The 12083-nt window shown below is 38.2% G+C and overlaps 1 protein-coding gene across 1 annotated transcript in view; it reads right to left on the reverse strand.

Moving 5' to 3' along the window:
• The window catches only part of cfap57 (cilia and flagella associated protein 57), a 51084-nt gene that overhangs the window by 18853 nt on the left and 20148 nt on the right, over positions 1–12083 (reverse strand). Inside the window, exons 7-9 of the mRNA XM_062038290.1 lie at positions 8071–8236; positions 6135–6248; positions 3598–3810 (exon numbers count right to left, since the gene is read on the reverse strand). Of these exons, the coding sequence (XP_061894274.1) occupies positions 3598–3810; positions 6135–6248; positions 8071–8236 (493 nt within the window). The remainder of the gene's footprint in view (positions 1–3597; positions 3811–6134; positions 6249–8070; positions 8237–12083) is intronic.

Raw genomic sequence — 12083 nt, forward strand, 5'->3', positions numbered from 1 at the left:
TGATTTACAATGTCCGCTCTCACTTTGATGCCAACTGATAGGATGTTTGTATCGCTCAGATACTGTGCACTGCTTGAGCTGCTAAATTCAGAATAATCCTTACTTCTCAGATAAAACATGCTTCCAAGCAATGTTGTCAAGTTTTATGCTGTGTTCCATTTGTTGAGAGCCAAATAGTACCAAGTTGATAGTGTGTGGATTCTCAAAGTTGACCAACTTCTCGGCTTGGTGCCACAACTTTCTACTATACATGGGAGATGCATGATTTATAATCAGTGTTGGGTTAGTTACTGAAAACCAGTAACTAGTTACAGTTACTAGTTACTTGATTTCAAACGTAACTCAGTTACTTACACCAAAAAGTAATGCGTTACTGTGAAAAGTAACTATTTAGTTACTTCTTTTCCCCCCCCTTTTTTTAAGGCTACCATTACTGCCCTTTTAGCCTTCATTTCAGTACTGTTATTGCACTGGAGAATAATACAATGTGTTGATTAGCTTGACATGCATTTGCATCACTGAACTCTGCTAAGCAATGTGGTCTACATACAACACACAAAGACAAAGATATGTTTCAAAGGGCCAATTTATTTCAGGCCAGAACAAATTGACAAAACTATTTTAAATAGCTGCAACATCATTGCACTTTAACTTTAACTTTAAGTAGATAGGATCTTTGATCCAAGACACAACTTACATTTAACTAAAATGTTATTTTCTTTGTGCTCGACAAAAGAAAAGTATTGAGAATGTCTCCATGTTAAAAAACTCGACTTCTGGCTTCGCCATGATGTCTTGTTAGTTGTTATGAGAGTAGCGTATGTGTGTGTGTGTGTGGCCCTTTAAGATATGACAGCATGTGAGCTGAGTGACGTCAGTGAGTGAGTGGGCAAGAGAAGTGAGGGACCGGCGACAGTGAGTGCATGCAGGTGCTCTAGCTTTGTGGATGGCTGCGTCCAATAAAGTCACAAAGTTGCAACAAACCGCCGGCCTCGTCATTCACCCTCAGCTGTAAAGACCCACTGCCGGGTAAAGGTAAGGTTGTTAGCCCCGAAGTACATATACGTCTCCCCTGCGCCCCTCAACTACGGTATGGGAGCCCCCCCCTCGCCCCCACCCACAGAAAGCACGCCTTTTCTTTTCCACCGCAGCGCTGCATTAAAACACACTCAGATCTTCTGTTTCTAGCCGATACTACATAAAAAATAACGCAGTAACGCATCATGTAGTAACGGTAACTGAGTTACTGAATATCAAAAATAACGCGTTAGATTACTAGTTACCGCCGAAACTAACGGCGTTAGTCCCAACACTGTTTATAACCTAGCATTAACTTTTACTAACTTAAAGGCAATACAATAGCAGCAAAAGCAGCTCAATCTAATACTTTTTTTTATTTCATGGCGGGTCGCAACCAATGTTATTAGTTACTAAAGCTAGCTAGTAGCTGGCTACTCGCAAGCGGTCGGAGGAGCAGTATGAGCTAGGTGATGTTTCACTACTGAAGTGAATTAATTTACTCGTACTATGTTTTGCATATGGTAAATGTTTATATTTCTCTTGGAGAAAGCAAACCACCAGTTTAACTAGTAGGTATTTCAGTTTGGGCACATAATAACGTAGGTCCCTTTAGTACTGACATTTGTCTGTGGATTGGATTAGTTATTGTGGAAGACAAGGCAATAAAATTGGACCTTGGTATGCAAAGGTGATGGCCCTATCCGTGAGAAGAGACTACATGTTTAGCTTGATATCAACATCTAAGTTACGACTGACATCTGTTTTCTTTTCAGTCGCTTACACACAAACATCCTTTTTATGGTAAGGATGAGCTCTCCTGACCCAACACACACACACAGACAGTAGGTAGGTATATAAAACTGATGGTTTGGCTTCTCCAAGTTAGGAGTGCCTCATTTTTGACTTGACCTCCTCCAGGAACTGCAGTCCTGTATAATGACGCTCGCGTTTAATAAAGCAACTTTTGGTTCAGTAAAGCATCTACGACGTCTCTTTTGATCCAGTCACACTGCCTTGTCAGCCTTCTGTCCGGACGAGGATGACGAGACCAGAAATACACATCACTACGCCAGAGAAGTCGTTCCTTTGTGTTAGCGCTTACAGTAACATTGTCACTATAGCTTGGTTAATATGCAGGTTACTGCATGTAAATGGAGCATGGTATGGCATGGTTGACCGTGCATGTTTCTTAGAGCGTTGTATAGGCAGAATAGATTAATTCCCATTACCTGCTTGGTTAGCAGCCTTATTCTAGCAGTTTTCTAAAATGTTTTCACAGGAAAGACGAGGTGCTCTTATCTTATATTGGAATTTGGAATGAAAAGCAACATTTTAGGAGAAAAGTGCAATTTCCTATCAGCAATTTTCAATACTAGCAAGGAAGGGTTCTAGCACCATTCCTCTAAATAGAATACACTACGTCTATCTCATGCACAGCTCAACTCACTGCCACTGCCACAGTCCTGTAAGGAGAACTGACTGTGGACTGACTTTAATCGCCTCAGAATTAATGTGGGAAGACTAAAACGTTTGTTCGTGGAGTTCCACAGGTGCAGTGACAACCTCTAAACCAGTGGTTCTTAACCTTGTTGGAGGTACCAAACCCCACCAGTTTCATATGCGCATTCACCAAACCCTTCTTTAGTGAAAAATAAAATGTTTTTTTCTTAATTTAATCTTAATTTATAAATATTAATCATGAAATGATGTTATTATATTAAAGCAATACTAATAAAGATATATTTTACAAACAGAAAGTTACAGGAATGTACACATGATCCCATGTTTACATCTAATTGTGCAACATGTTTTAGTGGGAACTAAATGCGATATCTGAAAGGGGTACAAATTATTTCCAAAGCAGGAACCCCACCCAGACATACAATACTAGTGCACAGCTCATAAAAATCAATATTTTTTGTTATTGTCATTGTAAGTGAGCCAAAACACTTATATTAGAAAATAATCTCATGGAAATGACTGCTGTCATTTGATTATAATAATAAAACATTTAACTTGTTATTTAGTCAGGTTTGGGACAGGTGTGCTGCTGGTGTGGCCACAGTGCATGTGCACGTCTGACGTCGCTCACATGTGCTCCACTGAATGCTCAAGGAGTTTTTACGTTTGCTCACGCATATGGAAAATTAGAGGGAACATTGTTTGGGGGTATCCATAATACGTCGATAGGGAGAAGTTTTTATTTACACTGGTGTGTCTTGACCTCCGCGGCGGAGGCTCCGCCGTACCCCTGAGGCCGACTCACCGAACCCCTAGGGTTCGATCGAACCCAGGTTAAGAACCACTGCTCCAAACACTAGTGAACATCCACATTAAGGACATAACGTGGTTTTAGTCTGAGAATTAGATTGGTCAGATCTAGTAGAACAGCTGGTGCTAAAACCCCAACTATTTACTTTACAACTATTTATAAATCTATGAGCATGAACTGATGAAGCCTACTTGGATGAGAGATGTCTTCTAAGACAAACCGAACAGTCCAGTGGCAATCGAATGAATGGCCTGAGATTACAATGACCTGGATGAATGAGAAGAATAAAGACTGCTTATTTTTACCTGGCCAGCTTGGAGTTCTTTTAAGGTGTGGTCTGTGCTCAAAGCCAGAACGGACCTGCCGTCAGAAGAGAAGGCCACACTTGTATAACTGCAGGACTTGAGGGCACTGTTGGACTCTCGCTTGCCAGTCTGCGTGCTCCACTCGTACACCACACCGTCAATTCCACGTGACACAAGCAGACTGTCGTCCTTGCTCCACTTCACGTCACAAATCTTTAAATGTACACAAAATGGGAAAAATACATACAGCATGAAGCATTTTTTGTATGAATTGTGTGTGAATGCCGAACTGAAACACTGTATAAATCAATTGAAACATTGACATTTGGACAAGCAGAATCTGACAAATTGAAAAACATTGGTAATAGAATTGAGTAAATAATACAATTTTAATATGAATCTTTTGACATAAAATTAATTTGTAATTAAAAAGTGAATAATTTCAGTTAAAAGTTTTCCCAGCTTGCCAATATAGATGTGATGATGGTGCGTGGCTATGGGTGTGGTAATATGATGTCATCATATAATTTGCATAATCGGCAATGAGGTGTGTATAAACTTTTAAAAAGGCTACAAAAATGTAAGCCTACATTTAAAAACAAATCTGTTTTATTATTAATTAGTATTAATATATATTGTTTCTTACATTGTCGTTTTGCTTTATTTTCAACTGTTGCTTCTTATTGTACAATACACTTTGTTGAGAATTTTACAAGTTTCTAGAGATTTCTCGTATGTTTTTTGTGACTTTTTCTTGATTAAAAACAACTACCAACAAATCTAGCATCTGGTATTATTGGAGATCTGTGTTGGCTGCTGGTCTTTCAAGCAGGAGAAGCTCATTTTCGGCTCCTCTCACAACACAAATACTACCATAACAGATACAAATTATAAAGATGCGAGATTCTACAAAGAAAATGTCACTTACAGGATTGAAATTCTCCTGAAAGAGGAACTTCGCTTTTCGTTAACTTTGCCTCTCATTCACAATCCCTATGCAAGAACACGTGTCTTGCTTTTTTAACGCATTTGAGGTCATAAAATACGGCAAGTAGGAGGTGGCTAACAATGCGGCTAATGAGAGTACTTTATTGCGCCCATAAAGCCCTCTAAAATACATCAATACATCGCCAACAATACTCCATTTACATTTCGTGACCTGAGTATTAACAAAGTATTAGCGATATTGTTATTATAAGCGTTAACACTGACAAACTATTCTTAGCGGCGCCGTAATCACAGAGAGTTAACGAGCTTATGCTGCTATAATAAAATACTGAGCTGCTGCATCGACTTTGAGTTGGTGAAAGTTAATTTCAGATTATAAAACATGCCTCTCACCTGGATAGTAGAAGGTATCGGCCATAAATGGAGAAGTTGGTCAACTTTGACATTCAACTTATATGGCGAAAAAGACACGAAAAGACGCTTGTTTGCAACCCCTTTTTTGTAACCCTTCATGAGGATTATGATTAAATCTTCATTTAAACGGGAAGATATGAACATCCCATAAATCGGCTACCAAGTGAGAGCAGACATTGTTAAGTAAGTGATTGTTTTATTATGTTTGTAGTTTGTATATCTTGTTGAGCTCTTAGCAATACTGCTGCATGATGCTCAGTGTTTCACTAAAGCTGGATCCGGTTAGCACGCAGCTTCTAAAACGTGTAGCTCATCCTCCTTATATTCAGACTCAAAAACATAAGGTTCTGGATAATCATTTATCCCAAAGTAATCGTTGTTATCTCTCATGAAGTCTGACAAGATTAGTAGGTTTTTTGTTGTTGAAGGGACAGGAGAAGCGAACGTTGTGATGCGTCAGGGAAATTAATACCCCGCCGTATGCCTAAAATGAGCAAAATACGTAAATATTACATGTTATTGTGAACATGCCTGTTACTACATTACATATATACTTACAACATATAAATTAAACTTTGATCGAGGTTTTTGGATTTTTTTTAGAGCGCTCTATGGGCAGAAAAGAGCGACTCATTGGCTTAATTGTTAGCTGACTTTTGCTAGCATTTATTTACGAGGTAAAATACATAAAAAAATAACATGTGTGTTCTTGTCTTACATAACAATTGTGAATTATTCCAAAAAAGTTAAGCTCCCTTTTAAAAGCGGTGTCCAAACATGAGCACTTCATAATTAGATCATAACAATTTGATGATTCTGTTATTGGCATAAGATAAGAGACAGAAACATTGCGCAACATCCATCCATCTATCCATTTTCTACCGCTTGTCCCTTTTGGAGTCGCGGGGGGTGCTGGAGCCTATCTCAGCTGCATTCGGGCAGAAGGCAGGGTACACCCTGGACAATCACAGGGCCAACACAGATAGACAGACAACATTCACACTCACATTCACACACTAGAGACCATTTAGTGTTGCCAATCAATGCGCAACATGTTCTGGACAAATTGTTCACATTGTGGTTCCATAATTACAGAGTTTACTTTTTGTGTTTGGCTAGGGATGAGGCACACGGTTTTGTGCACTTTGTTGTATTACACACTAAATGGTACTCACCTTTCCATTGTGACCTTTCAGATTGTGGATGTTCTGGAAAGAGGTCAGGGAGTAGATATGGATGACATTTCCACTGGCTGCTGCAAACAAGTGGCCACCATGACTAAAAGAACACTAGGAGTGGACAGAAAAATGCAAATTTTTTATCAATTGTAGGTGGACAGTGGATCCCATATATTATATTGTATTCAGAATTTCTTCAAAATTAGGCTCTTTTTTCCGCAGATTCTCATTCACCTCCAATTGATAATAAAACATTCTGTATGTAATAGTACAGCATAAAAAGTTTTAGAGGGAGATGGAGGCTTCTACACAGCCAATTCTGCAGAATAGTGTTGGGAAAGTTACTTTTATAAAGTAACTTACTTTCTTTCATTATCATTTATTAGTGGTGAGTACTTATACATGTTATCATTTCAAATAAGTTGAATAAGTATGTGAGGCATATTTTGGGTTTAAACCTGGATTATGCTTCTATGTATTTGGCTTGTGTTGTGCGCTTCCTTAATTGGAAGCAAATTATGGCAATCGAAGAAAGACAGAGAGGGTTCTGAAGTTAATTCTATGATAATTGAAACAGTCAATTAAATGGCAATATTGATCCAAAATTAAAATAATGCCAACGTCAAGCAAGCAGGAGGGTTATGGAGAGAGAGAAGGGAGCTACTTCTGCAGCAAAATCCTGGTTTTATTAGAGCAGTGATTCTCAAACTGTGGGGCTCCATGTAGTGGTATGCCAAATAATCACTTAATTAAACATTCAGACAGTGTGACTGTTCCAAATTTGTGTAAGGTTACAGTGGCCCAAAATATTTATTATACATGTTATCATATAAAACCTTTGCCGTGTTTTGCACTAGAGTCTGATAAAAATCACATTTTACTTGCAGTGTAAACCATCAGCTAACAAAAATTAAAGCTCCAAAAAACACAATTTGGGACACTTTGGCCTGCAACGTCAACATATTCTATGATTAATTCATCATCTAAACGGGACGATATAAACATCCATCCCATCAGTCGAAAATTCCAGTGAGAGCAGACATTGTACAGTAAGTAATTGTCTTATTAGGGACCGAATGTCCCTTTGGGACAGAGGACCCAATTGTAATTGTAATTATGTTTGTAGTTTGTATTTCTTATTTAGCACTTAGCAATACTGCTACTTGCTGGTTTTACTTATCACTCAACTTCTAAAACTTGTATCTCAGGCTCAGAAATATAAGTTTTTAGATTATTATTTGTCCCAAAGTAGTAAGTATTAAGTCTGTAATGAGTGTTGTTGTTGAAGGAAATGGCGAACGTTGTAATGCATCTGTGAAATGAATGCGCTGCTGTATGCTTAAAATGAGCAAAACACATAAATATTACATGTTATTATGAATGTGCCTGTTACTACATTACATATATACTTACAGCGTGTATAAACAATATTGATAGAGGTTTTTGGATATTTTTGTAGAGTGCTTCATAGGTGGAATAGAGCAAATCCCATTACCTCCATTAGCTGACTTGTGCAAGCGTTTATTTACAAGTTGGAATGTATAAAAAAAGAAAAACATATGTGTTCTTCTCTTAGATAAGGATTGTGAATAATAGGCCATATTTAAAAAAAGTGCAGTTCTCCTTTAGCATTTGAACTTTACTTCAATATCCAATACATTACTTCTTTATATAAGATAATAAGAATATTTATATGAATATTCAACCAATGTTACGTAGAATATTACATTATTTACATGTATTTTAAAAAAAGGATTAAAGCTCTCATACTCTGTGGTTACGGTTCGTAGTTCAAACTTTAAATCCAAAGCCATCCTTTATCTGGATACGCAGGTGTTTAATTCAGTAACAAAATGTAAAATTGAAGTCTGTTTTGGAGGTGGTCTATGAGGATACTCTGGTATGACTAACCAGACAAAAAAAATCCAGTTACCTCTTTGCAGTTTTGAATGGTGAAGTCCTTCAATGTGCAGATGTCATCCATATGCAGACCCATTAGCTGGAGTTTGTCTGAAAACCCCACAAGTATGAAGAGACCCGTGGGGTGGAGGGCCACACTGTATGGTTGTTCTTGGAATTCTTTGAACACTTCCAATATTCTGTTATTACAGACAGAGATACACATGAATTACAATGTAGTATTTACAGGTATGGTTTAATCTTATCTTAAAGATAACACTGCCTATCCTGGGGACACATCGTAATCAGTTACACAAATCATCAGTGAGTTAGGAGCTGTTCTTGACAGCTATCATGTGCATTATTTTGAGGCTTCCAAGACTCCAAGATGGAGTCTTAAAATCATGGGTCTTAAATCTGACATGTTAATAGTACTTTTTTGAGTACAACCCTCACATTTCTGCAAATATCTTTGACATCTTTTCATTATGACAACACAGAACAATTGATACAACATAGAGTTTTTAGTGTACTGCTTGGATAACAGGACATTTACTCTTTACTCAAAATAAGTCAACACACATCCATCAAAGTCTAAACCGCTGGTACTAAAAGTAAGTACACGCCTAAGTGAAAATGTACAAACGTATTATTATGTTTCAGTACTGCTTTAATTCTCCTGGGCATGAAGTTCACTTGAACGTCACAGTAACCCCTCCATGACAACGTCACAGAGATGATGGATGTTAGAAACCTTGCTCTCCTCCAATTTCACTTTCAGGATGCTCAAAAGGGTTAAGGTCTGGACTCATGCTTGTCCACTAAATCAGGGGTTCTTATTTTTTTTAACTTTAGGGCCCAACTTTTCTACTATAGGGGCCATACTAAAATTTTAACACTGAATTAGTAATCTTACTCCTGCGCGCGATCTGAGGTCTGAGAGCCAGCTCCAGCTCGTGGTGCCCAAGACCAGACTTAAATCCAGGGGAGACAGGGCCTTCTCTGTGGTCGGCCCTAAGCTCTGGAACACTCTGCCCCTCCATGTTCAAACTGCTCCCACAGTGGAGTGTTTTAAGTCTCGTCTTAAGACCCACTTTTATTCTTTGGCTTTTAACACTACGTGAGTTGTGTGGTCCTCTGTCCTCTGTGTTTTTTTAATAAATTTTGATTTGTATTTATTGTTTTAATTGGTTTTACCCTTTAAAATCGTAATATTTGAATATTGTTTTTAATATTGTTGTGCAGCACTTTGGAAACATTTTTGTTGTTTAAATGTGCTATATAAATAAAGTGGATTGGATTGGATTGATTTTAATCGTATTCATTAATTATATCAACCTACTTGCAGGTCAATTATATAAAATTTGTTAGGTTGTTAACTAACATATTTTATACAACTGACATGAAACCATGTGTTAATCACAAATGTTATTATCAAGGTTTACTGTAGGGAAGGCTGATTGGAAAAATAAGTACATACTAACCAAATACACTGCATCAAATGGGACTCATTAATAACTGGTGAAAAATGCATTTACATACAAATATGTAGTGCTAAAATAAATAAAGTAAAGTAATAATTAATATGTTTCTTAACTAAACTGTCAATAGAAATAAAGTGCATACATTTTTCGCTTAAGAAATTTGTGCATGACTTTAGCTCCAGACTTCTTGTTTGTTTGATACTGTCATTACTGCCACAAGTGGTGGAAAAGTGTATTACAACTGAGTACCGCTGCGCCTCATACGGACCACACCTTATAAACAGATATTTTTATGTGTCCCTCAAGAGGGCGCTCGCGGCCCAATGGTTAAGAAACACGGCACTACAGCACATCTACAGTTCCCTCAGCTTTACCCAGTGGTGGTCTTGGACGTGTGTAGAATACTACCCTGTGGTCATTTCTCTGCTTTAGTACGTCACAGTACACGTTAGCGTACATGTTTCCCTCAATGAACTGTAGCCCCCCCTACCCCCTGTGCCAGCAGTACTCATGCAGCCCCAGACCATGACAATCTCAACTCCATCTTGATTGTATACAAGACCCACCTTTCTTTGTACTACTCACCTTGTTGTCACCACAGACACTTGACCCTATCTGAAGCAAATAACTTTATCTCCTTACCAATGTGATGTACTGAGCGGCAGCACTAATACATCTATTTTACAAACACAACTTCTGCAACTGTGCTTGCAGCATCCATATGTCTATTTTACAACCACAACCTCTGCAGAAATGTTAGAAACACTCATACGTCTATTTTAGAAACACAAACTCTGCAGCAATGCTGGCAGCACTCATACATGCATGTATTTCAAAAACACGACTTCTGCATGAATGCTGGCAGCACTCATATGTAAATTTAAAAAAAAAAGTTTGACAGGAATGCTGGCAGCACTCATAGGTCTATTTTACAAACAACCTTTACATCAATGCTGGCAGCACTCATACATCTATTTGAAAAACACGACTTCTGCATGAATGCTGGCAGCACTCATACGTCTATTTAACAAACACAAGTTCAACAGGAATGCTGGCAGCACTAATGCATCCACTTCACAAACAACCTCTGCAGAAATACTGAGCATTAATACATCTACATTACAAACATAATCTCTGCTAGCAGCACTCGTATGTCTACTTCACAAACACAACCTCTAACAACTTTTTAGTGAGGTGTGTTTTGAGTTGAAGTCCTGTTAAAGTTGTGTATGATCTTCCTTCTTGTAGCATAGAACATATTCATCTAGATCAGACCTGGGCATTCTGCGGCCCGCGGGCCGCATCCAGCCCTTTGTGCGTCCCTGTCCGGCCCGCGTGAGGCCAATTATAAATTACAAAATACATTTAAAAAAGTATCTATGTCGAGTGTGCAATACAACGGTGCTGCTTTTGTTTTGAAAATCGTTATTTGTATTACTTCCGTGTGGACGTATGCGTGATTGTGAGTGAATGTGAACAACTGCAATTACAAAATAAAGTTGAAAAAACATCTATGTCCTGCGCGCAATACAACTGTGCTGCTTTTATTTTGAAAAGTATTATTTATGGGCGTGTGTCCGTGTGTAACCTGCGAGTGAAGGTGCACATGCAGCGACAAGTGATGCACGGTTTACACCCGAGACGCCAAAAAGAGAAAAGTTGATGAGGAATGGCGTGTTTCCAACAACACATGAACTGCAAAGCAACGTCCCCTCACCTAAGGTGCGTGCCTGCGCAATTGCGCACTGCTCAAGCGTCTGCTGCGCGCAGCAAATATATGCCGCGCACCAAATCAAATCCCATCTGAATTATAAACAAAATAAACATATTTATTCTATGGAATTTTGCAATGCAACTTTGAGTGACAGTGACAACAAGCGGCCCTAACGGTGTTCGTCAACACCGTTCAATTGAACACCGTTCAATTATTGTAACGTCTATCGAGATGCTTCGAGGACAGGAATTATATCGATCACTTTATTGAACAAAACTGTTTATATTCGGACATAACCACACCAAAAACATGAGTAAAACAATTCTATCTCGAAAAACTAGTCATTTTCTGCCGTACAAACCAGGCCAAAACCAACTTGTCATCTGTCACCAACACGCATAGCACTAAACCACTGGTGCGTTTAAGGCCACACAAAAAGTCGGACAACTCAAACACCACACAAAGTTACACTATGACTCCTCAGTCATACGTGTGCTTATTTTACTGTCATTTATTATTAATGTTAATTTATATATATTAGTCATGGAATGCTGTTACACACACTATGTTGAAGTATTACTATTATTATTATTATTATTATTATTATTTATCTTACGGTATATATCAAAAATAATATTGAGCAAAATTTAATTGAAATATTGTCGATGTGGCCCTCCAGCAGTGCTCGGGTAGCTCATGCGGCCCCCGGTAAAAATTAATTGCCCACCCCTGATCTAGATCATTTTATTTGCATCCTCACAGAGTTATTCAAGCATAGACCATTTCTAGGAAGATATTTTGTTTACACATCCTCACAGAGTTGTTAAACTTATATATATGCATGTAGAA

The sequence above is a fragment of the Entelurus aequoreus genome, linkage group LG26 (genome assembly GCF_033978785.1).
Source record: "Entelurus aequoreus isolate RoL-2023_Sb linkage group LG26, RoL_Eaeq_v1.1, whole genome shotgun sequence".
Taxonomy (NCBI): Eukaryota; Metazoa; Chordata; class Actinopteri; order Syngnathiformes; family Syngnathidae; genus Entelurus; species Entelurus aequoreus.